The sequence below is a fragment of the Hevea brasiliensis genome, chromosome 16 (assembly GCF_030052815.1).
Source record: "Hevea brasiliensis isolate MT/VB/25A 57/8 chromosome 16, ASM3005281v1, whole genome shotgun sequence".
NCBI lineage: Eukaryota > Viridiplantae > Streptophyta > Magnoliopsida > Malpighiales > Euphorbiaceae > Hevea > Hevea brasiliensis.
The window spans coordinates 50,058,792-50,086,697 of NC_079508.1; the positions used below are offsets into that span (position 1 = coordinate 50,058,792).

At 35.4% G+C, this 27,906-nt stretch overlaps 2 protein-coding genes across 7 annotated transcripts; one reads left to right on the forward strand and one right to left on the reverse strand.

Annotated features, from left to right (window-relative positions):
- Positions 1-187: 187 nt before the first annotated feature.
- LOC110654331 (ubinuclein-1) lies at positions 188-10,081 on the reverse strand. Of its 5 annotated transcripts, none has more exons than XM_058137368.1 (13): positions 9,542-10,081; positions 9,113-9,199; positions 8,902-8,994; positions 8,690-8,766; positions 7,168-7,774; positions 6,752-6,851; positions 4,709-4,818; positions 4,008-4,091; positions 3,111-3,191; positions 2,437-2,574; positions 2,291-2,338; positions 1,874-1,975; positions 188-940 (listed from the first exon to the last, which is right to left on the reverse strand). In XM_058137368.1, the coding sequence occupies exons 1-13, from the start codon at positions 9,776-9,778 to the stop codon at positions 467-469; spliced, it is 2,238 nt and encodes a 745-aa protein (XP_057993351.1). In that variant the 5' UTR covers positions 9,779-10,081; the 3' UTR covers positions 188-466. The 5 variants fall into 5 exon arrangements, with proteins under 5 accessions (XP_057993351.1, XP_021665962.2, XP_021665963.2 ...); XM_021810270.2 differs by having other exon boundaries at positions 3,111-3,236; XM_021810271.2 differs by having other exon boundaries at positions 4,008-4,094.
- A 154-nt stretch (positions 10,082-10,235) lies between these two features.
- Positions 10,236-16,226, forward strand: LOC110654332 (PLASTID TRANSCRIPTIONALLY ACTIVE protein 6, chloroplastic). Of its 2 annotated transcripts, XM_021810274.2 has the most exons (6): positions 10,239-10,799; positions 10,930-10,998; positions 11,517-11,621; positions 14,823-14,942; positions 15,491-15,580; positions 15,661-16,226. In XM_021810274.2, the coding sequence occupies exons 1-6, from the start codon at positions 10,308-10,310 to the stop codon at positions 15,775-15,777; spliced, it is 993 nt and encodes a 330-aa protein (XP_021665966.2). In that variant the 5' UTR covers positions 10,239-10,307; the 3' UTR covers positions 15,778-16,226. The 2 variants fall into 2 exon arrangements, with proteins under 2 accessions (XP_057993352.1, XP_021665966.2); XM_058137369.1 differs by lacking the exon at positions 15,491-15,580 and having other exon boundaries at positions 10,236-10,799.
- The last annotated feature ends 11,680 nt before the right edge of the window (positions 16,227-27,906 follow it).

Below are 27,906 nucleotides of genomic sequence, written 5' to 3' on the forward strand. Positions count from 1 at the left end.
ATAATGTCATCACAATAATACAGGGCATTTACCATTCACTAATTAAAACTGTATTTACAAACATGAAGAGATTTTTTAATATGAAAATTTATTTTTATAAATTAGAAGAATTTTTTTATCAAATAAAATTAAAGTTTAAAAATTTTTTATCAATAAATTAAAGATAAGAGAAAAATAAAACATAGAGTAAAATTCAAGAACGAAATATAAAATTTACCCCGAAAACAACCAAGGTTGAAAGTTACACGTCTTTGACGCATTAATCGCTTAAGAAAATACAGCATTCTGCCGCCACCTATTTCAAGTTGAAACTCTAAATAACAACGCACCATTCAACACTTAATTACAAAAATGGTAGCAATCGGCTGGTCAGAATTAATAAAGGCTGCTGAAGAAAAAAGAAAGGAGAAAGACTTTGTTACACAATTACTTATGTGGTGTAAACTTCCTAATCAACTATATTACGTCAGCTAGACTGTTCGAAACTCGAAGTGGTAAACTGAAGGTTTAGCTTTTGGGGAAGAACCGAAGCTTGCTTAAGGGACTTGTGTTTTTCTTCACTAGATTGGGATTGCAATTTCTCAGACCGAAAATGAGTCTCATTCGATTCCTGTTCAGACTTCCTCTTTACCTTTTTCTTTGTCAATGCACCATCTACTACCATCTTTGCCTCGTCAATGGGACTGCTTGAACTTCCTTTTGGCTTCTCTTGTTTTAGCCTGTCCAAGTTTGGTGCGTTCATTGAAGGACTTGGTGCTCGAACAGCTGCTGTTGATGAATTAGGCACTGGCTTGCTAGCTAAAGCCAAAACAGGACCACTTGTATCAGTAGGCAACCTCTCTCGCATATATTGTTGCTGAGCGACTGAACCAGCCTCAACTCGAGCGGTCTCATCCAATCTAGGTGCCAGCATCTTTTTTCTCTTAATCTTTTCCTGATCCTAAAACAATTAATAAAAGATGTAAAAACCAGGCACCAGTACCTTCAAGCAATGTCGCCAGAGAAAAACAGAAGACAAATGGCATTTCAGGATGTTTAATAAAGAGCTTAATGGTCCTAACAATCATGAAATTTTTCAACATTAAATAGCATGCAAGTGATTCGAATAACACCAACAATACCAATGGGAGTGTTACGTATCAGACCTGTAATGCACTTTGAAACAGAGAAATAGGAAGAGAAAGAAATAGAAACAGACTAGATTGATAAAAGAAACAGAAAGGGGAGAAAATTTAGAGAGAATATGGATAAGAAGAAGAAGAGAGATAATTCTTGTTTTTGATTCTTGAATGAGAAATAAAGGTTCTATTCCTTCATTTTATACTCAGTCTACTTTTGGTAACTGTGATAGACACACAAAACTGATTATAACAGAATCCATAATAGTTCTATAACTACTTCCTCCCTCTCTATTGAATCTTATACATCCCTTCACTTGCTAACTACTTACTCCTTAGTCATAACAGGGAGCAGTACCAATAGATGGCATAGACATCTCACTGATGTAAGACACTTCATTCCTGGTTCATCTTAATTATTTCCTCATACTAAGACCCATCTTTGACAATTTGATTCTACCTTAGAGCAACTGCTATCAAAACAAGGCAGATATAATTTTCTGCAATACTTAAATGAAAAGAACTTGAACAAATCACCATTCACTATACCATAGCCAATAGATATTTAAAGGATTCTACTTAAAGTCGATCAACACAATCAGCACCTACATATTAAAGGAGAGTATTTAGTGTGAAAATTTAAATGTTCCATACATACATGTCTTGTCACTATCCATCCAGCAATTATAATAGAATGAACATTCACCCAAGACAAGGGTAAAAGGAGAAGTGGGTGGATGAGTGAACATATGTACCTTATGTCTGCTGTACAAGGACCTCCGTCTCTCTTTTGCCCTACAAATTGCACGCTTGATCCCATGATTGTCCATGAAACCCCTTGGCCACAATTGTGCAAGCTGAATCATGGATGCATATCAAAAAATTAAGAACATTTGAACTTTTTTTTCTCCTTTCTGGAAGTAGGAAAGGAAGAAGGGCAAAGAACTAGGTAATTGGTGGGCCTTAAAGGGAAAATGGCTTTAATAGAATAACACAGACTGGTCAGACTAAGTGAGTGGGAGAGAAAGACAAAGCTTGGACCACATCTGAACAATAGCAACAATAAATTAGTAGCAAAAGTTTCAGCATGGAGAGGACAAGAGGAAGGAGTCACTCGCACCATTCCATTTCAATTTATCAACTCGTAAGATACTAAGAAAAACAAAACATACCTCTAGATACAACTTTCTGACTTGTGGGCCAGCATCTTCATCCAGTCCCTAAAATCATCAACAGGCAAAGGTTAAAGAATGAGATAATTATGAAAATAGATTTCCCCACAGATAAATAAGAATTTTTCAAGAATGGGCACTGGTACATCAACAAAGAGGTCATAAAGATCACAAATTTTGTCCTCCAAAACAGCATCCATGCTAAATTTTCTTTTAAGAGCTCCTTTTTCCTCGGAAGCAATTTCTTGCAAATCACCAGATGCTCCAGCTTGTTGCTCCAATGTCTGGGAAAATGATGATAAATAATTCAGACTTTCATAACTAAGATGCCAATAATAATCAATTAACTTCTTATCAGTTATATTAAGATTCAAAACTAATAAATGGATCAGCATGTGGTACAGAATCAGCCCTTCAACATTTAAGATAGTTCATAAGCACCAGACACTGTTGGCTACAGAAAAACTCAGATCAAGACAGAAACCAAAAGGCTGTCAGCTTAACAAATCAGGTAGCTCACTAAAATCATCAGAATAAAGAAAAACATTCAGGTAGATCACTGAACTCATCAGAACAAAAAAGCTCTCTAACAAAGCCGATTCCAACTGAAGCATTAGACAGAAAAAGAATGACCAAAATGAAAAAAGGAAGGAGAGAGAAGGACGGGAGGGGGCCGCGGGGAGGAGGGTGTGGTTTCATCCACCATTGATTTCCAGTTAAATTTTGTCCATGTTACCTGAAGGTCCTGCACAACTACTCTCTTCAATGCCAATACCACTGTGAGAGACAGAAAGAGAGAGAAGGATAAGATTCAACCAACCTTGGACTCTGAAGATGGGACACATATCTTAATCATCTCAGCAACTTCTTTCTTTATTTGTTGGAACTTATCATCTTTCTCCTGCTTTGCAGACAAGCTCATGTTAATCATTACTTTTAAGTTTCTCTGCAACAAAAACAGATAGCCTCATGTTATGGTAAAATATTTTATATAAGCCACAAACACAGGCAAATTCATTACACATGCACAGTACAATGAACTAAAAATAATACCAACAATAAAACTTTATTTTCAATGAATAAAACGCAACATCAATGATAAGAACTTCATTTTCAATTAAACGAACAACATTTCTAATGTTTCATTAAGACCATCACAATTCTGTTACAGAAACATAATTGGTCTAATAGACCACAGTAACATCATCCAAATATCAGAAGATTGGGTTATGTGATTCAAGAGCCAATATACAAATAAGCTGAAATTAGAGTTATACAAACAATTGCCTTAATATTGCTCATTTTACTCGAACAATTATCTTAATGAGTTCACAAATTTGAAAAATAATGTGAACAAATCAATAGCCCATTGTCAAAGATTCTCATAGAAAACATTTAAGATCATTTCATTGTCGGTAAAAACTGTTACTTGAACTGGTTTCCAGATTCCATTCTACACTCTTTGGTAAAGAAAATAAGAAAGGAAACAAAATAAAGAGAATTGCCAAAAATGCACTTGTACATCCAAAAGAGTAAGGAAGAAAAAATAAAGAGAACTATCAAATTGCAAAGTGCAAATAAAATGCTATATCCAAAAGAACCAACTACATCCAGCTGGTTGAAGCAATATGAGAATTCAGACAGTAGAGAGAGAGAGAAAGAGAACTGATGTAAAAGCAGTGGAGAATTATATCTTCATTTTTCTACAAAAAGGTACCTTGAGTGTTCTGAGCTGTATTAAGTGACCAAGAATGCTCATAAGGCGATTGAGCAACTCCTTTGATACTTTCCCCTGGCTAGCCTGCTGCAACCATTACGATTTAAAAATTCTTACATTTCCTTAACACTCTATTTGGATAATTTATGGGAGGGGAAGGAAAATAACATAGGGAAAAATATTTTTATTTTCTCTCCTTTATTGTCTCCTTTTGTGTTTGGATGAAAGGAAAATAAATTTATTTTCCCTTGTTTGAAAAAAGAATGAATGAAAGAAAAAATAGTTAAAATTACTACTTTACCCTTGCTTTATAAATTGTATTTACCAGTTTACTTAATAAAGACACAAATAAAAAATTAAATAAATGCTATATATATATTTGCACAAATTTCAATGCAAAATTCCTCCACTTTTATTATCTTCTCTGCAAATTGGAGAGAAAATAATAGGGTAAATAACCTATTATTTTCCTTCCTTCCTCCTCCTATTTTCCCTTCCCTTTCCAAACAAAGGAAAGTGAGAATTCTCCCTTATTTTCCACAACTTATTTTCCTTCCCTACCACTTTCCCTATATCCAAACATGGGTTAAGGGCTCAATTATAACAATCAAAACAAACAGCTGAGACTATGAGAAAAGAAATTTTATCAGAGCACAAAATGAAGGACTAAAAAATATGAAAGTGTTAGTAATCTACAGTACCGCTAGTCTAGCAACTTTAGCAAGCTTCAGCTTTATTTCTCTAGGCAATCTCCTCTTAATTGCCTGGGAAGAGGTATCAGCCTCTTGATTTTCCAAAACTGGTGGCCTTGCTGTGACATTTTACAAAAGAAAGAAATTAGAAATTTGGCTTTAAATGTATTTATAGATTTTTTAAGGGGTCGTTACCCCTTACCCCCATGGTTTTAAATCGCGGTCACGGTCGCAAGTAATGGAAAAAAGCCTGTAATGATAGTAACGTAAAGGTAAACAGCCTGTCGATACGCAAATTTTTTTGGAAAATTTGTAAAATTCATAAAATGAATAAACATTCAAAGATATTATTCAACTAAGATATACAACTAAATAATACACACAAATATATCAAATAAAGACATTAAATCCACCATTCTTATATATCAATAGTATTAATCAATTTAAAACCAAAATAACTAGGAAGATAGTAAATAACTAACCTTATTACCACAAAAATGATTGTCTAGGAGATTCTTGATTATCTTGACTTTGATCCTAGGACTGGGAGCTTTGATCATTAGTTTAGGTTATAAACTTATGTAATTAGGTTGTAAGCTTACTATTTAATTTATGAAAATTAATCTCAAGAGTTAATTTCATGATTATTTATTTTTCTTAAATTTTATCTTGCCAAAACCTAAATTTATTCTTAGCAAATATTATTAAAGTCTAAAACTTTCTTTAATATTATTTTCTAATTATTTATATATTTATCTAAAAATATTCAAAAATAGCTAAAAATTAGAAAAAAAAAAAAGTATAACAATAACTCACCTTTTAATCTCCTTCACTTTAAAATTACCTTATTTATTTGATGATCTATGCTCTTGAGCTTAAAAATTAGTAGAGAAATGAAGGATTTCATTTGAGTTCGGTGTGTGTTGAGAAAATTGAGAAAAAATTGAGAGAGTGGCTTAGTTGCCTAAAGAGAAAACGAAAAGGTGCTAAAATGAATGAGACAAAATAATTTTTCCCCCCCAAAAAAAGGATTTTCTCTATTGCATTTCACATGAAAGAGGTTAAAAAAAAAAAAAGAAGCTAGAATTCTTAGCTGAAAAAGTAACGGCTGTTACAACCGTTACTTAATTTTCAGTAACAACATTACCTTTGAATAACAACCGTAATGGCCATTACTTTTGAACAACGGTCGTTACCTTTAAATAAAAGTCGTAATGGCTTTTACGATTACAAATTTAAAAATCTACTAATAACGGTGGTAACAGTAACGGTAAGCTAAAAAATATTTAAATAATGGTCATTACGTAATATAACAGCCATTACTTAAAAACATAGTTACCCCATTGTTTAAAGATAGATTCTGAGTTACATTAGTAACAGCTATTACCACCATTACTTAATAGTAACAGTTATTACTTACCATTAAGTAATGGTAGCGGCGTTACCTCAATAATTTGTCTAATAAAAAACACATGTAGACGGTTTTTTTTTTTTTTCCAGCCACTATGTCTATCACGTTTTCTCTCCAAATTTCACCTAAACTTCTCCTTCTTTCTACAAATCTCTCCCTTATTCTTTTTTAAGTTAATATCATCATAAATATCTCTATTTTCCACAACTAATTCTTGCATTGCATATTTATTGAAGAAAATTTCTTTTAATGTTAGATTTGTTGTAAATTAATAATATGAAACATAGTTTGCTCAATCTATAGGGCTTTTTTTCTAATTTGAACGATTTTTCAGAATTATTTTGCTAAAATACATTGTTAATTATAAAATAACATTTAGTTTGATGTATTTATACTTATTATATAGTTGTATATCTTAGTTTTACTTGTATCCACCAATCTCTACTTATTTTATGAACTTTACAAATTTTTCAAAAAACTTTGCTTCGTGCCTGACTGTTATCGTTATGTTACAGCCCTTAAAGGCTTGTTTCCATTATCCGCAACTGTGACAGCGACCGCAATTTAAAACCATTTAGAATTTACAAGAAAGTTTCACAGATTACTAGGAACAGAAGTTCTACAAGAATTTTGGAGCTTACATTCAGCAACCATCTTCTCCAATTCCCTTATGGCATTTTCCAGCGTTGAACTTTTGGGTCTAACACTAGAACCATCCTTTTTGTGGACATGAGAAGGTTTCTGGACAAAATAACATTCACCATCAAATGGTGACAATAAAGAGGGCAATGAACCCATGTTAGCATATATTAGAACTATATGATTTGAGGATTACTTTCAAATGCACATAGTAGTTCTTGTCTTTTCAAAACCAACTTTCATTCTTGTCTTTTCAAAACTGATTTTCTACTCTAACAGATATGCATGTGTATGTTTTATACAGTGAATTCAAAATTCCTTGAGTCCAGATTTTGCAGAATAGCAATGCATGGCATTGTGTTCAAGCTAACAATCTGTCAATGCAAAAAGAAAATGAAAGAAATTTAAGAGCACTTACTGTTACTTGCATGGACATCTTAGCATCTGGCATATTAAGATCAGGCAGCTCACGGACTCCATTCTTTTCTTTTGATCTAACTGATAGTTCAAGTTCATCAACACTGGTTATTGACTTTGCAGATTGCAACTTGGATTGTGAGTAAGCACTTTTATCATGATATTTCTGATGTGAAACATCCAAGGATCCACCCGCATCTTTCGATTTGTTTGTCAGGTTCTTTGCTAGGAGGCCTCCAGTCTTTGGATTTTCTATATCCTTAGCCTCTGCTAAAGATATAGAAGTATCACCATTTGAAAATTTTATCAATGAAGATGGATCCAAATTTATTTTAGTTTCAGCAGATTTCTTCTTAGAAGAAATTTCAGGTGTATATGATAGATTCTGAGACCTCACATCCTCATTGTGTTCACTTATCCCAACCAAAATTTGAGAGGGATTAGAAGAATTCTTTCCAAGTGGCAATGCTATATTCCCAGCTGCTGGCTTACCCAGCTTAACATGTTTATTTGATGTACGGCCATCATCACTCTCACCAGGGGCCTTGGTTAAATCCTTTCTTCGTCTTTTCTTTGCTTGTTGGTTAGGTACAACAGTAGATTCACTTCTTGCAAAATGGAAACAACCAACTCAGTAAACAGAGATTCTAAAGACTAATCCAACTACATAAACAGAAACATGCAAATATGACTTCACTCTTAAAATAGATCAGATAAAAAGCATCTGTGCTGCAAAACCAACATTAATAATAGAATTGTAACCAAGAGTAGACATATACGTTCAGAAGCAGAAGTTAGCGAAGGAGTTGATGTCACCAAGACATTGATTTACTATAGGAACCATAAAAAAATAATCAATAATGATGGCTTTGCAGATCACATTGACAACTGAAAATTCAAAACTACCTCTTAAACCAAAAATCAACTAGGAACAAAATCATGGAATTTGCATAATCAGATAGAAAATAGCAAGAACATTTGATGATGCTAGTGCACTAATGTGGAAACAAAGATCTACAAGGACACAAGACCAATTTCACAAACTCAGGTTTGATTTTAGATGTGTTTGATCGTTGTGTCAAAGTTTTATTACTACTTTTTCAGGTTTGGAGGGAAAGGTAACTGCTCAAAGAATTTCTTCAAATTTATGGATTCCCAGAGCCTATCACTACCACACACACAATTTGGATTCAAAGAAGATTGAAAGCAATGATGTCCAATTGACCATTGACCAGACTTTATGCATATTTAGGCAAAAGAAATAAAGAACATAAGATATTACTCTGTTGCTATAGTACAATTCTGGCACACATAATACTGCCTTTCACCAAAAAACAGATGGAGAGACCGGAAGGATCCATATGCAGCAAGATTTTAATCAGAAGTCTCTAAACATTAATTGTTACCATTAAAAAATAGAAGACTCAACTCTAAATGGTTTTGGACGAAACCGAAGGCTAACAACCATAAAGAAGCAGCTAGAGCTATTATCCAATCAAATGAATGGTTGAAAGATAACTTACAAGCGTTCTAGCTTTCCCCTGTTAACAAAAAATCCATTGTGTTTTATTGCTGAATTATCCACTTCAAAATATTCATCCTGCATAAATGTTTTTAAAAAATATTGTGAACCAATCTAAATCTTTTTAAACAATAGCGTCACTGTACATTACAGCTGCAAAAATACAAATATACAAAAGAACAAAATATAGAAGCAACATATTGAGACACCAACCAGCTCAGCATCATCAATAAAGGAGTCATCTGTGTCATATTGATCATCATCAGGAACATCCTTTAGATCTTCCTCATCACTACTATCCTTACCCTGTAAGGATTCAGTCATGTAAGCACATGCAATTCAAATTACACTGCTTCGTTCCTTACACAACAACTACAATTAAAGGCACAGGGAAACAATATGCATGAGACTAAGTATAACAAACCATATAAAGGCGTTCAATCTTCTCAATCACAGCACTGAAACGATTTGGAGCAGGTGTATCCTTCTCTTCATTTTCAGCTGGTTGTCCCTAATGAATGCCAAGCACAACTAAGAATTCACACAGAATAAAACTAATTTGACTACCATGTACAACAACGCTCACAAGTCACAAACAAGAGTACATATACTCCAACAAAGTACACCATTTGGTCGTCCTATTCATTTTTCTTTCGTTCCCTGCATTTTCTCAGCATCAAAACAAAACTTACCAACTCAAAAATGCCTACAATTAAGTAATACAGCTTAAGGCACCACCAACGAACTACAGTTCATTCAACATTACAACTTTACCGATAATTAAGACGAACAAACCAATAGACATATGTGCATATAGTCATATACACATGCATATCAGATTGGATGGGCTTACAGGAGCAAGGCGAGCCTCAAGATTGGGGTGAGCGTTGGCGGGAGGAGGGTCCGGAGCAGGCGCGGATCTACTATTGACCTTATTTGCGTCTTTCACGAGCTTCTTCCATGACACGAATGTTGTCTCACCGGGTCGAAGCTCCACCGTGAATATTTGCCTGTCTCCTAATTTCACATATGAAGGCGTTATCCTTGACGACGATTCCCCCCCAGCACCACCACTATTCCGTTCCTCCATTTGCCGGCTCACAGTTCTAGGGTATGGAATTGAGAATTCAAGAATTTAAGATTTGGCAGACATAGAGAGGAGGAATTTAGGAAAACCCTATATATTTATTGAGAGAGAGGTGGGGAGAGCGTGTTTTTGAAGAAAAAGAGAACCAAAGAGAGAGCTGAGCGGTATGAGAAAACCGTTATCAGGGGTTTAACTGGAAAAGTAAATTTTCTGTTTCCATTTTCTTGCGTTTTCCTTCGTGAGAAAATTTGAGGGAGGGAAAGGAAAGGGGCGGGTTGGTCTTGCCCAGCTGTGACTATTTTCCCTTCTTTAGCCCGACCCGGGATTTGAGCCTAGTCCTTTTTAGCCTCAGGTCCGATTAATACCTACCCACATCACTGCCCACTCATAAACTGACACCTCACCAATTACAAATTATTCCTAAACGTTCCCTTGCACGTGATTCCAACCGCCAAAACCCAATCCAAAACCCCAAACTTAAAACTTTACTCGGCATTTGACTTCTCTCTCACCTCCCAAACTTTGCCACGCCATGCCCACCGCCACCACTCTGCACCTCTTCTCTCCACCACAGCTCACCACTAAACCATCAAGCTTAATCACCACCAACGCCACCACTGTCCCATTCTTCACGTCCTCCAAGTTCAAACCCATTTCGTATCATTTCCCCAAACGTTTCAGATCCCCAACTACATTTATTCCCAAGGCCGACGAAGGCGACGCAGATGAAGTTGGGCCCGACGACTACGACATGGACGAGGAAGAAGTGGAGGAGGTGGACAATAAGAAAGACTACGACCTCGATTATGACCCCTCAGCTGCTGTTGCAGCGGATGCGGGTGGAGATGAGGTCATTGCCATGGTGGATAGCAAGAGTTTCGTCTCCACGCTGGGGTGGGATTCCGAAAAGATTGTTGATTACCGGATTGATGAGGAGGAGTTTCATAAAATTAGCTTGATGGATTGTGATTTCTTCATAAGGAAGCCGCCTGACCCAGATAATGATGTTTATGATTTTAGAGAGGTAAGGTGGAGCTCTGGTTTTGATTGCTGTTATAATTTCGGTGTTTATCTCTGCATTGTTGTTGATTTTGTTTTCTGGGTTTATTCGTTTTAATTTTTTTTTTTTTCCTTCTTTTTCCTGTTGGCTGTAGATGTATGTTACTCCACCGGATACTGATATTTATGCTATTCCAAGGGTTCTCGCACCAATGCCACAAAAGGTGATATAATATGTTGTTGGGGAAATGTGTTATACGTCAAGAGCACAGAGATAAACAATTTATATTGTATAATAAGGGAAACTTTCGTTGCTTATAGCTTTAATAAAGGGCAAGTTTTGATATATGCATGTTGATTCTTGAATGGTAAGGTGATTATGGATATTAAGATCACACTTACTCCTTGAAATAGATGCATATTAAGAAACAAGGGCACTTTTTGATTGTTGGCAGAAATACTTCCTGCATTTTTAGCAATGTTAGCAGTTAAGTGGCATAACAGCACAATCGATGTCTTTGATATAAGAAGTGTCTTATTATTAGGTCATTCTTGGAATAGACAATAGGGAATGAGTGGACATGGTAAATTTTCATGTATGATATATTGTCTGTTTATTAACATGGTAGCAGTTTACTAAAGCCCCTTTTCTTGATAAAATAGTGAAGTTTACCTGTCATGAGCTAATCATTATTTCTATCGCATGTTTATGGCTGTTGTTTCTTTAATGGAAATATTGCAGTACATTCGCTGTGCAATAAGTGATTATGGACGTTACAATGTAACAGAACCGCCCATCGATGCACCACGAGATCCTATGTATAAATCTGAGCGAGAGATTTTGAAGGTATGAGTGATTTATTTGTTGATATATGCCATCTATATTCGCATGTAGTGGTGTGTTGCAAGAATCATTTGACTTTTTCTCCCTTTCCCTCCCTATGCTAATAATAAAATACATATACAACAATACTGTGTAATTTAAACTTTGATATTTTTATTGAAATATGGAGATTGATGGGCTAAGAACAGCCCTTACTTTGAACTCAGAACATTGCTAATAGGCTGGTTATTGCATTAATGCATTTATCCCAACATCTGCAAAAATTAGCAACTTCTGTGGACTTCTATTCTTGTTTCGACATGGAGTTGAGTAATCATTTTGGAGTGGTGAATAAACAGCTTCTATGAAAGAGTCCAGTAATTCCTAGGATAAATTTTCGTTACCCAAATTTTTCTGAAGTATTTTTGTTATCAACACATAATATTGGCAACTTGAACCCTGCTTGGTCTTCCAGTCTTGTATGCCTACGAAACCTCTTCTTTGGTACAGAAGATTGAGGTTTTTTGGAGGTTTAGAGGCATAAGACTACGTCTCACCCTAGTTTTATGTTGGCCTTTGTGCCTTTCCCTTAAAAATTACATGAAGCATATTGTGGTCTTCTATGTTTCAGATTCAACTTAATAACTAGAAATGTTTTTGTTAATTACTAAGTGGAAATTAGAAGGAAAAACAATTATAACTAGGAAACTAATTTTTTAAAAAACTTTGTGAGAAGAGATATATATGCATAAAGGAATGAGCACAGTGCATATCCTTAGATAGTATATTGACAGAAAAATAGGGCAACCAGTAAAGCAGTGGTTGCAAAAGAACACTTGAGCCTAAAGGGAAAACCAAGAAATTCAAATAACGACCTCATACTAGCAACTTTTGTTTCAATTTGAGCAATTTTGTTAAAGGCGCATCAAGGCACCGGGCAGGGTGATGCAACCTCTAGCACCTCATCTAGCTGCACCTGGCCTGGATTGCATGAGATAAGCACCCCAAAGAGAAAGGCACTAGGCGAGAGGCAATGCCTTTTTCATATAATGTTTACTTCTTTTTTTTATTTGTTTTTTACACAGCAACAGATTAAAAGGTTATTTCTTCATGTAACGCTAGGGATTACAACAAATTAAGAACTAAATCTACGCTAATAGCTTAATCCTCTCCTAAAACTTAGGCAATCACACTAATTTAGGCTAATTGTAAATGAACAAAACTATATTGTTTTCCTTTCTTTTTTTTGTTTTCAAGTTACAAGTACAAGAAGAATTTATACACCAAGAAGACCTAACTAAACAAGGAAAAAAAAAACTAATAAGGGATTACAACAAATTAGGATCTAAATCAGGGATTATGCAGCCAAGTGATTATATAGCTAGTGAATTCTTAAGTCAACTATTCCTCAAATAGGGAACAAAAATAAATAGAAAAGATTTTAGAGATTTTAACAGCATATATTTAACATTCTCTGTTTTTTGCTATAATATAGGATCCGATTATGCTAGAATATTACTTTTCACATATGTAATTTTTTTTTGGTTCTATATAAATCAGCTAATTTTTATCATCCATCCCTCAACTTTTGAAATTGTTGCACTTCCGTCCAACATTTTTAGTTTGTTACCATAAAATCCCTCAACTTTTGAAGTTGTTACACTTCATCCTCTATCTTTAGTTTGTTACCATAAGATCTCTCAATTTTGGAATTTGTTACACTTTACATATGAAATTCATATCCCCCTCTCTCCTCATTCTCTCTCTCTCTCTCTCTCTCTCTCTCTCTCTCTCTCTCTAATCCTCCCCATGCTCTCTCTTATTGCTCTCCCTCTATGTCCTCTATCTCGACGAAAATAAAAAGTAAATCATTATCTACTTCCTCTCTTTTAAAACTGAAAAGAAAAATCCTGAAAATAATTTTTTATGGTTCCTTTTCTTGTCGATTACTTATTTGTTTGTTATTCCTTCAACGAGTTTTCCTATTGCTTTTCGAATTTGTTGTGGACAATACTCGATTCAAAAAGTTGAGGGACTGAAGTGTAATAAATTCAAAAATTGAGAGATTTTATGATAACAAACTGAAAATGGAAGATAGAAGTGTAACAATTTCAAAAGTTAAGGGACTAAAGTGTAACTAATTCTGAAGTTGAGAGATTTTATGGTAACAAACTAAAGATGGAGGATGAAAGTGTAATAATTTCAAAAGTTGAGAGACGGCTGGTAAAAACTAGCCTATATAAATCCTATCTATTAAAGAGTTCACAGTGCCTTTTTCGTCAAACACTTGCTCTAAACCCTAATAAAGTAGAGTTAATCAATCTTTCTTTAAATTTTATTTCCTTTCTATAACATTATTATTTTTTGCTTTCTATTTCTCTTATGTTACATGTAATGCACTACAAATAATATGGTTTTTTTTTCTTTTCAATATGGCATTTTACTTGTTAAACTGGTTAAAAGTATGATATTTTTATGTGTGTGTGTGTGTGTGTGTGTGTGTGTGTGTGTGTGTGCGCTATGGAGCCTCACTTCAAAAAGGCCCGCATCACGCCTCTCGCCTAGGGCCATAGGGTACCCTATCACTTTAATATCACCTCTTGCCTTAATAACACTGAATTTGCGCCATAAGAATTGACGTTGTTAGCTTAAGATATGATATATGTTGAATATAACAATAATGTTAATTGCTGCAATTATTTAAAGAATTCTAATCTGCTTAATTGGAGATCAAATGTACGTGAAGAGAAATTGTATTCAATTATGGAGTTCGATATAAAATTATCACATATTGAGATTGATTTTGATTGTTGTTTATGTCTGCACCATGTTTCTTACTTTTGGAGACAAATGTAATATCTGTAGTGTGATATATAGTATATGGTGCTAAAATGCGGAAGTTTTGACTATGTCAAATATTTTGGACATATTTGTTGATAGTGTCATTATGCTCTCCGAAATATTTCAATTTGTATCAATTAGTGTCGTGTCTGAAATTGGTTATCATTTCTGAACTAGCATCATTGTATCAGCAGATTGTTATTTGTTAATAGTGGCATTATGCTTCCCAAAATATTTCAGTTGTATCAATTAGTGTCGTGTCTGAAATTGGTTATCATTTCTGAACTAGCATCAGTGTATCAGCAGATTAAAGGGTTGCTATTTTTTCTCAGTGATTCAATGTTCTTAATGCAAGAACATCATCAATTTGACTTTCTGTTGCAGGTTTTCTTGACAAAGCACTACAGGAACCGAAGATTAGGTGACCCGGAATTTGTGCTAGATTTTGAGGAGATATATGTTATTGATTCCAAAACAAAGTCAATAACCAGAGCAAAAGTAGTGGTAATTAATTTAATTATTAAGTCTTTTTTTTTTATCTAATTATAATCTTTTCCTCTATCAAATTAGCCATTCTGATTCTGATGAATCACACTGATTTTGCAGTCGTATTTTTTAATACCTATGCTTTCAAAAATAGATTCATTTGTTCAACTTTGTATATTGTATATTATGGAAAATATATACAAAAGGCTTTCAATAAAATGTTTACAACCTATGTAACAGAAATGTCCGGAGAGTTAAGAGAAGAATTTATGGGTTGTGATGAAAATTTCCTTAGTAAGTGATGTAGCCTCACCCTTTAGCCTCATTTGCCTGCCCCCAACTTGGGGGGTTCCACAAGGACATTTCCTGGCATTATGGTCAAACTATCTGTTCGAGTCTGTCCGGGTTTAACAACACTATGCAATACCCAATTGTATCTGATTCTGTTTCAAAAACTTTATAGACTTATGTTTGCTCATGTAATTTGAGTATCATGATGACAGTATAATTTGTTCACAATTGTACACTATTTTGTTTTGACCACATGTTATCATTGATGTGCCTAGGTTACGGTTCCTGGAGGAAGAAATAGGGATAGGAAGAGTGACTTGCTTGTAATACGTGATAATGGGACCTCCTTCAAAATAGTTCATGCGGTGACTATCACTGTGTAAATCTCTCAATGTAAGTATATCTGTTATGCATTGCCTGACTGATTTCCTCTGAATGATTTTAGAGTGAAAGAGATGATCCAACCACGGTAATAGAGAGAGAAGAATGGACCAAGACTAGACAAGACATGGAGAAGCATCTCAGCAAGCTGCGGGACTTCAGTGTTTCAAATTGGTTCTGAACTCCTAATCATTTGGCGCCATGTGGAGACTGCTTCATTGAGATGAATTTGTAATGGAACCTGGCATGGCCAAAACATGTGCAGATGTGGCCTGGTCAGAACATGTGCAGTGCAGCTTATATTAAAGATTCAACTTTGAGATTATCATCGTCATTTTGAAAAGAATTTCTGGTGCTGAAATGTTGGATGTTTGCATGAGATTGTTGGAACATCCGCTGAGCATGGCTTCCTTTTTGTAATTATGGGGGAAATTTCGCTTTGCCATCCATTTCTATGCTGTGTTGTTATTAACTCAGAAGATTAACATTTTGTTTGTGATTTGGTACTTAGAGAACAAATTAGTTAGGATGATAATCTTCCATGCGAAACATTACTTCATCAGCTGCTGTTTTGGCATTTTTCGCCACACTAATTCATAAACATAATTGTCTCTACGAGTTTTCACATAACTTTTGATTAATGGAGCCTAAAACCCTTTTGAGTTTGTGACACCTCTTACCTGTCTACAGTGTAGTCGAGCAAGATATGTCACACAGTGTACTGGAATATCTTATTTTAATTCAATCATTTTTATTTTTCTTAATTTATTTTTTTTTTATAGTTGTGAAGTATAATTTGTAAAATATAATTCATTTCAGTCATTTATTAAAATCATAAATTTATTTAAGGTTTCGCAAATTTTATAGAAAATCTGGCAGAGTATCGATTAAAAATGGAGAAAATAGTTCTTTGAAACATGTGAAAAACACTTTCAATATGTTTTCAATCATTTCCAAATCCCATTTCATTAATAAAATCTCAATATTTTTCAACAACATTTTCATTTTTAATTTATTCATTTCATATGATATTCATATACAAGTCATAAATAAATATTTAATTTTTCATTCATAAACACAATTTTTACTATTTATATTAATATCAAAATACATTACATAAGTCTCAATTACATATGAAAAAATAAAAGTTAATTACAAAATATCAAAATGAAATCTAGTGTCCTACCAATGCACTGAAGACGGTGAGGTGACACGGATACTATGCAGAGCTGCAGAGGGTCTCATCCAGTCTGTGGTCTACTGGGCTCTTTATCGGTCTCTCCAGAACCTATGCGTAGCAAAAAACAACGCGCTAAGTAATAATGTTTAGTGGTGCCAATAATCGAATAAAAAGAAATAATAGAAAATAAATATGCAGTGAATGTTTTGATGTCTTATGCAGACAATTTTTCGATAATTATTTGTAGTCTTATTTATTTTGTACTTGTTATATTCATTATTTTATTAAATTAATCCACTTTCATTCTTGGTTGCCCAAGTAACCTATACTGGATGACTGGACTGGATAAACAGGTAAACTGGCACTGAGTATCAAGTACATCGGACCGTCACACCATCGCTCACATATGTATCTCCCGGTGTGCAACAGAACAGCTAATAAGCTGTAATAACATTAGGCACAAGGCCAAATATCAGCACAATGTCAGAATGGCTAAAAGCCATAAAATCACAGAATGGCATAATGCCATGTGCAGTACTGCTAACTGAACCCTATTAGCATGCCAACCTATCCAAATCAATCTTGCTAGGTGTATTAGGGCATGTTACACTTTTAAATTTTACAATTCTTAAAATTGAAGTTTTAGTGTTACTATTTATTTCATTAGTCAACTAAAATGTTGACTTTTGCTTAGACAATAGGTACATTGATTCTAATACTCCTAATATACTACATTTTGCATTCTAAAGTTGTTGGTATTAGTTGCCAATACCATTTCTAAACTTAGTGTTAGTTAGTCACAATTTTCAGATTTCAAGCATTATGTTCATTGTTCCATTGGTCATTTGTACAGTAGGAATTTGATAAAATTGTCTTCATGAAAGTTGTTCCTTATTGTGTCTAGTTATATTTCATTTTTTGAATCACTCTATTTGGAGTTTTGTAGCTCAAGTTATGGCCTAAACACCATAACTAGCCGAATTGCAAACTTTCCAGATTTTTTGGATTGAATTAAATCTACAGTGTTTTGTGCATTGACTGCAGGTCAATTTTTGAACATGTTATGATCAAATTTTTGTTTAGGTTTCTTCATGAAAGTTGTAGGTCTATGTCTCAGCTTTCTGCTGGTAAAATTTCAAGTCAATTGGACCTTTCTACACTGAGTTATGACCAAATGAATAAACACTGTTCATTTGGTCATTTTGCCCAGGCAAAATGCAAGTCACCCGGATTAGGGCAATTTTTAGGTCAACTTGGTTTGGTTTTCTGGGTAGGGTTTCTTCACCAAAGTGGTGTCATTATGTGTCTAGTTTTATGTCCAATTGGCCTTGCACCAATTGAACCTCTACAACTCCATTTATAGCTGTCTAAACTTGCTGGACTCACACTCAGTCCTGCAAGTCAGCCAAGGCAGCTCACCCAAACTCAAATACCAAGCCACAACTCACTTCATTTCCTCCTTACACACATTCAAATGGTCACTAATTGATCATTAGAAGGTTAATAAACCATCACATGAGCAAACCCTAGAATTGTTCAAGTGTCCAATTTTTTTCATGTTCATACATGCACAATTCTTGCATTTCACTTACTTAACTATGTTCAATCACCTATCCACTACTAAAGGCTGCTCATAACTATTTTGCTATCAAGCAAAATCATCAAACCCTAACTAACCCTAGCTGCCGAAATTTGTAAGGTGTACACACACACACGTTTGTTTTATTTTCTTCTAATTCCTACACAATTCATGTCATTAAACATGAATTAAACAAAAGGAGTAAGAGTTGGACACTAACCTTGTTGGAGTAGAATTTTAAGCTACCCAAACTTCCTTTTTTCTTCCTCTTTTGGCTGCCTAGAGAATGTTCAAGTTGCAAGGTTAATTTTTTGTGAAGCTAGGTAAGGGTTTCAAGGTAGGATGAGGTGAGTTATGAAGCTTTGATAAGCTTTCAATGGTGGTTTGGGTATGGAAGGTGTTTCGGCTGGTTTGGGTGAAGGAGATGAATTCTGATTGCTTTTGTTTATTTTTGTCTCAATTATCCCTTTTTAATAAGCTGGCTTAATTGTGATTGGTGGGGAGAGTTTTAATGACATAAGCAATAAGGTAAAAATTCACATTTAACTCATTTTCTCTTCTTTTCTTCTCTACTCATTTGCAATTTAATTTTTAGCAATATTTGTTCACATTTTATGTCATAATAATTATTTACTTAACTGGACAAGTCGGCCAAAAATCACCTCTGAAGGTGAAATGACCAAAATACCTTCCGTTTGGCTTAACAGACTAAAATTGTCTGTACCGATTGAAAAATTTTTCTAAGCATTTTCTTGGCATTCTAATGCCATAGAACCCTCAATGCCTCTTCTCTGGAGTCCCAAAAATTATTTTATGAATTTTCTCCCTGGTCTAGGGCTCCTAGTTGCGAGAACCGCAACTTCCCACTGGGTTACCCATCGCTAGAGCACCGGCTCATTTAAGTTGGTTGTATTTTATTTCTAAAATTTTTCCTAAATTTTTCTTATTAATATTTGAGTTAATTATGGTTCCTCACTTTAGTTTAAATATTTTTTCAGATGTTCTAGCTGTCCGGACCGACACTGATCACCGGAACAGTAGAATGTACGGAATTGCTACAGGGAGAGTGTTATAACTCTTCCCCTCTAATTTAAATTTCATCATCGAAATTTACCTGATGCAAACAGTTGAAGGAACTATTGCCTCATCATCTCTTCACTTTCCCAAGTTGCCTCCTCGGTGTTGTGGTGCCTCCAAAGCACTTTCACCAGTGGAATCTGCTTATTCCTCAACTCTTTCACTTCCTAAGCCAGGATCCGTATGGGTTCTTCTTCATATGTCAAATCCGGTTGTACTTCAATTTCTTCTATGGAGATGACATGTGAAGGATCTGAGCGGTATCTTCTTAGCATAGACACGTGGAACACATTGTGGATCTTGTTCAGCTGTAGTGGTAAAGCTAGCCTGTAGGCCACTAGACCCACACGTTCAATGACTTCATATGGGCCAATGAACCTAGGGCTTAACTTACCTATTCTTCCAAACCTCAGTACCTTCTTCCACGGTGACACCTTGAGGAACACCTTGTCGCTAACTGCATATTCTATTTCTTTCCTCTTCAGGTCGGCATAAGATTTCTGTCTGTCTGAGGCAACCTTCAGATTGGCTTTGATTAGCTTTACTTTCTCCTCAGTCTGTTTCACCAGGTCTGGCCCTGCCAGTTTGTCTTCACTCAATTCAGTCCAGCACACTGGAGTTCTACATTTCCTCCCATACAGTGCTTCATATGGGGCCATTTGGATACTAGCTTGGTAGCTATTGTTGTATGCAAATTCTGCCAGTGGGAGGTATCTATCCCAACTTCCCTCAAACTCAATGACACAACTCCTCAGCATATCATCAAGAACCTGACATATATTTCATGCTATTATTATCATTTCAGTTCAATATTTGTATTAGTTCAATTGGTTTCAATTGTTTACTTGGATTACCCTTTCGGATTGCCCATCCGTCTGAGGATGGAAAGTTGTGTTGAAGTGGAGTTGTGTACCCAAGGATTCATTTAACTTCTTCCAAAATCTCGATATAAACCTTAGATTTCGATCAGATATGATGGAAAGTGGAATTCCATGCAGTCTAACTATCTCACTGATATACAATTCTGCTAACTTCTCTAGTGAGTAGTCAGTCCTAACTGGCAGAAAGTGTGCTGACTTCGTCAATCTATCTACTATCACCCATACTGCATCTTGCTTCCTCTGGGTAAGAGGTAGACCACTTACAAAATCCATGGTGACCCAATCCCACTTCCATTCAGGTATGCGTATAGGCTGTAGCAAACCCGATGGAACTTGATGTTCTGCCTTGACTTGCTGACATGTCAAGCATTTAGTCACATAGTCAGCTATGTCCTTCTTCATACCAGGCCACTAATACTGAAGCTTCAAGTCATGATAAATTTTTGTACTTCCTGGGTGCATAGCATAAATACTGGTGTGTGCCTCTTTCAGAATACTGGCTTTCAATTCCCCATCATCTGGTACACATACTCTTCCTTGGTAGTATAGACACCCATCTGCTTTTACCTCATAGTCAGTTGCTTTCCCTTCTGAGATTTTACTCACAGTAGTCATTAATTTCTCATCTACCTTTTGCCCATCTAAAATCTGTTGTAGCAGATTTGGCCTCACTTGCAACTCAGCAAAAATAGCTCCATCTCGAGCCAAAGATAGACGGGCATTCAATGATCTTAAAGCTGTGATGGATTTTCTGCTCAAAGCATCAGCAACTACATTTGCCTTCCCAGGATGGTAATCAATCACACAATCATAGTCCTTCAGGAACTCAATCCATCGCCTCTGTCTAAGGTTGAGCTCCTTCTGGGTTGACAAGTATTTTAGACTTTTATGGTCTGTGTAAATGTAGCACTTTTCACCATACAAGTAGTGCCTCCATATCTTCAGTGCGAAGATAATTGCTGCAAGTTCTAGATCATGGGTAGGGTAATTTTGTTCATGTGGCCTTAGCTACCTGGAAGCATAAGCGACCACCTTCTCCTCTTGCATCAATACACACCCTAACCCATTATGAGAGGCATCACTGTAGACCACAAAGTCTTTTCCCGACACTGGCTGTGTTAACACTGGTGCCTTTGTCAACATAGCCTTCAGCTTCTCAAAACTGGACTGACACTTGTCATTTCAGTCAAATCTGACATTCTTGTGTAACAACTTGACCATTAGAGCAACTATTAAAGAAAATCCCTTCACAAATCTTCTGTAATACCCAGCTAACCCCAAGAAACTTCTGACCTCAATTGTATTTCTGGGAGGCTTCCATTCCATCACTGCTTCTATTTTATTGGGATCCACTCTAATCCCATCTGCTAACACTATGTGTTCAAGGAATGCAATTTCATCCAACCAGAAGTCACACTTGGACAACTTAGCATACAGCTTCTTTTCTCTCAGGGTTTGCAGAACAATTCTCAAATGCTCATCATGTTCTTCCTTGATCTTGGAATACACCAAAATATCATCAATAAAGACCACTACGAACTGATCTAGATATAGATGAAAGATACGGTTCATAAGGTCCATGAATGCTACTAGTGCATTTGTTAGGCTAAAGGGCATCACTAGAAACTCATAATGCCCATACCGGGTCCTGAATGCAGTCTTTGGCACATCTGCATCCTTCACTCTCAACTGATGATACCCTGATCTGAGATCAATTTTAGAAAATACTCCTCCTCCCTTCAATTGATCAAACAGATCATTAATTCTAGGCAACGGATACTTATTCTTCACAGTCATTTTATTCAACTGCTGGTAATCAATGCATAACCTCAAAGTCCCATCCTTCTTCTTCACAAACAGCATTGGAGCTCCCCATGGTGACACACTGGGGTGTATAAACCCCTTATCCAGTAACTCCTGTAACTGGATTTTCAGCTCCTTTAATTTTGTGGGTGCCATCCTATAAGGAGCAATAAAGATTAGTGATGTACCCGACAGTATCTCAATAGCAAATTCGACTTCCCTTTCTGGTGGCAAGCCAAGCAATTCTTCAGGGAACACATCTGGGAAGTCTCTTACTGTGGGTATGTCACACAGATCTGGCTTAGCCTGCCTAGTATCCACCACATGTGCTAGGTAGGCTTCACAGCCTTTTCTCATCAGTTTTCTTGCAACTGTGGCTGAAATGACATTGGACAAGAAATCTGTCATTTCCCTCACAACTGTGATCTCATTACCCTCAGGTGTTTTCAAGGAAATCCTCTTCAACTTACAATCAACCATTGCCTGATGACGTGACATCCAGTCCATTCTCAAAATCACGTCAAACTCATAGAAAGGCAACTCAATCAGGTCTGCCAAGAATTCATACTCCTGAATTCTTAACGGGCAACCTTTGCACACCTTATTCACCACTACACTGTGGCTCAATGGATTAGTGACCAGGATGTCTTGGTCACTCTCCCCTACTAATATCCCCCTTTCTACGGGTAGGTTGATACAGATGTATGAATGAGTGGATCCTGGATCCACCAATGCATGCACAGATGTATTGTAGAGGGAGAACATACTCCTAATAACATTCGGGGCATCTTGCTCCTCCTGAGCTCTTATGGCATAGGCTCTGGCAGGTGCTCTGGCCTCTCTGCTGGCTCAGATAAAGGCCTCTGTGATGGTCCTACTGTCTCAGATTTACCAGATTTTCTACCTCTTTGAGGTGCAGGAGCAGGTCTGTTTGCTTGTATTGGAGCAGCTGTAACAGTTCTGCGTGGACAGTTCCTTAACTGATGCTCTGTTGACCCACACCTTAAGCAGACACCCGTTACTCTCCAACACTCCCCCTTATGCCACTTCAGGCAATGCGGACATGCAGAAGATGCTGGGGCTGGTCCCCTGAACCCTGTCCCTGGAGAGCTGCCCACTGATGGTGTGGACTGACCTCTCCTAGGGGTGAACTGTGGCCTGGGCCCCTGGGACTGACCTTGACTGTAACACCCCTCACCCAACTACAGTGTAGCCGATCAAGGCATGCTACAATCGGTGCAGGAACACCCTAACTTATCTTACTTTATTTTTTCTAAATAATTTTGAATTCATTTAATTTAATATCAATTATTTTTCGACGGAGAAACCAGTGGATTTTTCCCTATTTTATTATCGTTTGGCGTATTTCAATATTCACCAGTTTAAAATTCAATAATATTTCCAAAATAAAATCTTATCCATGCTAATCATAATTATCTCATCAATCATTCTCATAATTTTTTTCATATTTCAAATCTCATCCATGCATTTCCATTCATACTCAATTCATATGTAAACATTCTCAAATTACATAAGCAAAATTTTCAAATTTCCTTAATTTACATAATTTACAAAATAATTACAAAATTTCATAATTTACATGATATATAAATTAATAACATATGAAAAAGCTAATTAATTAATTTACATCGCATTCCTATTAATTACCTGTTCATAATTTACATTATAATACAATATCTGGCATTTTATACAAAATACAAAATATGATCTATATGGGCCCTATCTACATGCATTGCTGAGGAGGTGACAAGCTTTGACACTCTGCAGATCAAAACTCCCAAAATTCCCAATCAAACGTCCATTGGGTTCTAGCTTCAGTACCTGCGCGAAGGAAACAATTCCATCGCGCTAAGCATTGCTGCTTAGTGGTGCAATAATATATAAATAAAGATAGAAATAAAACATAATTCAAATAATTAAGATTTATTTATACTTCACATGCGGTTTCTAAAATTTAATATGTTTTATCTTAATTTAGTCTTCTCTGAAAGTGTTTATTTTGCCAATGTACAGTAATAATGTACAAAAAAAAATGATCTGAAAATAATAAATTTATGCTTATATTATTATATAAGTCACATTTGCAATATTTATTTATGTTATAATTTTCTTTGCTAATCTTTTAGCATTTTCTCTATACTTGCTAGGTTGTCTCAGATTATTTCATAATAAGTAAATTTTGATATCGGTCTAGTTCATTTCGATTCTTTCTAATAAATAACTATTCTAATTTATTTTAGGTCATCTTACCCATTTATTTAATTTCTAATATTTTTAATTACTAATATTCTTAACTTATTTCAATAAATTTCACTGCCCAAGTAACCTATGACAGGCTGACTAAACTGGATAACGGGTCGTTGGCACTAGACACCGCGGTGCCTTGGGCCGTCATATCATGGGACGCAGAACGTCAACCACGTATGCAGTCAGTATGGCTAAAAAGCCATGATAACACATAATCGGGCATAAAAGCCATGAATACGGACATAAAAGCCATGAATACGGGCATAAAGCCATGAATACAGGCATAAAGCCTTTCGCAGTACTGCTAAAACAATACCCTATTGGCATGCCAACCTATCCAATCTGACACACATGTCTAGGCAATACAAGGGCACATAATATCGTTAAATATTAATATATTGTGTTTTATGACTTTATTATTTCATGATAAATTTCATAATTTATACATTCATCATACTATTCATACATTCCTTACATCATTCATATTGATCACAATTCACAACAATGGTGTTCATATACCATTGTACTCAAAACATTTTTCCTTTCTCTTATAAAGAAAACTAATGTTCCATTCATATTTTCATGTGATTCATTTATTCATTACAATATTTATATGAATTCATAACTCATACAAGGTGTTATTATCTTATTTGTAATGGAAACATAAATCCTAATATAAACCTCATCCTATTTATACTCAACAATCCATCTAGTTAAATTTCATTTCATATTCAAGTGGTATTACTTGTGTAAGGGGAATACCAATCTTAATCATATACTCACATAACTTAAATATTTATTAAGTCATTTAGGTAAATTACTATTTCTATTCCAAGTAATCCATGAATGTTTCATGGATTCCAATTTTCATACCTTAATTTCCTCTTCCAATTTAGTTATTATACTTTGTGTCTTTATATTACTATTCACATTACTATTCACTCAAATTGTTGACTTTTTAATACATAATAAATTTATTGAACCTAAGTTCTCCAAGATACCACATTTTGCATTCAAAATTTGTTGGTATTGGTTGCCAATACCATTTCCAAGCTTAATGTTAATTGGGCAGAATTTTCAGTTTTCATGCTTTGTTTTTACTGATCCATTTGTCATTTTTGCAGTGGGAATTTGGAAAAATGTTCAACATGAAAGTTGTTCCTTATTTTGTCTAGTTGAATTTCCTTTTTTGAATCACTCCATTTGGAGTTATGTAGTTCAAGTTATGTACTAAAAACCATAACTGGCCGGATTGGGCAGAACCCAAAATTCTGGGTAAAATTGTTTCTGCCAGATTTGGTAACTCAAGTTTGGTTGGCAATTTGACTAGGTTATGATCATAATTTGGGTCAGATTTCTTCATGAAAGTTGTTGGTCTATATCTCAACTTGTTGCTGGTAAAATTTCAAGTCAATTGGACCTTGCTACATTGAGTTATGGCCAAATGATCAAATACTGTTCATTTGGTCATTTGCCCAGGCAGATTGCAGGTCACCCGGATTAGGGAAAACTTTTGGTCAAGTTGGTTTGGTTTTCTGGGCATGGTTTCTTCACCAAAGTTGTGCCATTATGTGTCTAGTTTCACCTCCAATTAGCCTCATACCAATTGGAGTCACACAACCTCAGTTATAGGTCAAACAATACCCTGGACTCATAGGTCCAAATTTCCTGCATAAGATAAGCACTCCCAATTTTCAATTTCACCCAACTTCCAAACTTCAATTCACATTTATAACACTTCTAATAGTCAATAATCAACCTCAACATCATCAAATTCAAGTCACAACACAAAATTCCATATTTGAGCAAACCCTAAATCAACTTGCATAAATTTTAAATTCCAAGAGAATTTCTAGCACTAACCTTATTCCTTAGCTTCACTCAACTTTAATTCAACCTTCTAATCAATCAAAAACTTGAAGCTCCTTTTTGGTCCACCTTGGCTGAAATTCCTCTTGCCCCAAACTCAATTTTTTTTTTTGGTTTTCTTGAGTGCTTTCTACTAATTAGGCTTTAGTTTAGGGTGGGCTATAATTTTTCCAAGAAAAAATTTGGTTGAGACTTAGGGTTTTAAGGTTTGGATTTTGGGTTTTAATGGAGAATTTAGAGAAGAAGGGAAGAAGTGGACGGGAAGAAGAAGGGAAAAAATGCAGATTTTTGTTCAATAATTAACCTATATAATAATTAAATATTTAATGGCAATATAGTAAATAAGTAGAATGACAAATTTGAAATTATTTTGAAGTTTATAATCATTATAATTTGACTTTTCAATAATTATTTTTAATTTTCATAATTTCAATTAATTAAGTTAATTTAGCTTCATTAAATTAATAATCATCATTTTTTGTCAATATTGGACCCTCAAATTTAATTGACCAAATTTTGCTCTTACCGAGTTGTCGGTTTATCTTTCTTTCTTCTTTCTTTTACTCATTTTTAATTTAATTTTCATCAATATTTATTCCTATTTTATATCATAATAATTATTTACTTAATTGGACAAGTTGGTCAAAAATCATCTCCGAAGACGAAATGACCAAAATGCCCTCCGTTTGGCTTAACAGACTAAAATTGTCTGTACCGATTGAAAAATTTTTCTAAGTATTTTCTTGGCATTCTAATGCCATAGGAACCTCAATGACCCTTCTCTGGAGTTTCAAAAATTATTTTATAATTTTTCCCCTGGGTCTAGGGCTCCTAGTTGCGAGAACCGCAACTTCTCACTGGGTTACCCATCGCTGGGGCACCGGCTCATTTAACTTGGTTGTATTTTATTTCTAAAATTTTTTCTAAATTTTTCTTATTAATATTTGAGTTATTTATGACTCCTCACTCTAGTCTAATTATTTTTCCAGATGTTCTAGCTGTCCGGACCAACACCGGTCACCGGAACAGTAGAATGTACGTAATTGCTACAGTGAGGGTGTTACATTGACCATGTGGTTGACCTGAACTCTGTGCAGGTGGATCTTTGAACTTCTTTCCTGGTGCAGGAGATGAGCTAGACTGACCTGGGCCCCTCTTCTGCTGTCTCTCTCTTCTGGTCTGCTCACTTATTCTAACCTTTTCAACTTTTATTGCAGCTTCCACTAACTTGGTGAAGTTTGTGATTCTCAAGGCAGTAATCATGATATTTATGTTGTCATTTAATCCCTCTTCAAATCTTTTACACCTCTCAGCTTCATTAGGGACTATCTCCCTTCCATAACGACTCAGTCTGACAAATTCCTTTTCATACTCTGCCACTGTCAGCTATCTGTGTCACGACCCAACCTATGGACCGGATCGGCACTAGGACCTGGGCCAGCCTAAAGCCCCCGAGACCCGTAGTAAGCCTAACTATTTCTTAACCCAACTCTAAGGCCCATTTGGGCCCAATTTCAAAAATTCAACCGAACAGAGTCCGGCCATAAAATGGACCTTTCAACTGAGAATTTTTTACTCACTCGACCTGTAAACACAATATGTTATCAATTGGGGAGCTCAACTCACCCTCCACATACTCAAATGTCATAAAAA

Bases quoted from the DNA above. Each gene is read 5' to 3' on its own strand.
- LOC110654332 (XM_021810274.2), top strand. From the start codon at position 10,308: ATGCCCACCGCCACCACTCTGCACCTCTTCTCTCCACCACAGCTCACC. The intron at 10,800-10,929 runs GTAAGGTGGAGC...TGTTGGCTGTAG, and splicing joins ATGTTTATGATTTTAGAGAG to ATGTATGTTACTCCACCGGA. The intron at 14,943-15,490 runs GTAATTAATTTA...TGATGTGCCTAG, and splicing joins TAACCAGAGCAAAAGTAGTG to GTTACGGTTCCTGGAGGAAG.
- LOC110654331 (XM_021810268.2), bottom strand. From the start codon at position 9,778: ATGGAGGAACGGAATAGTGGTGGTGCTGGGGGGGAATCGTCGTCAAGG. The intron at 7,775-8,689 runs GTAAGTTATCTT...CCATTTTGCAAG, and splicing joins AGGGGAAAGCTAGAACGCTT to AAGTGAATCTACTGTTGTAC. The intron at 1,976-2,290 runs GTATGTTTTGTT...TCCATGATTCAG, and splicing joins TCAGAAAGTTGTATCTAGAG to CTTGCACAATTGTGGCCAAG.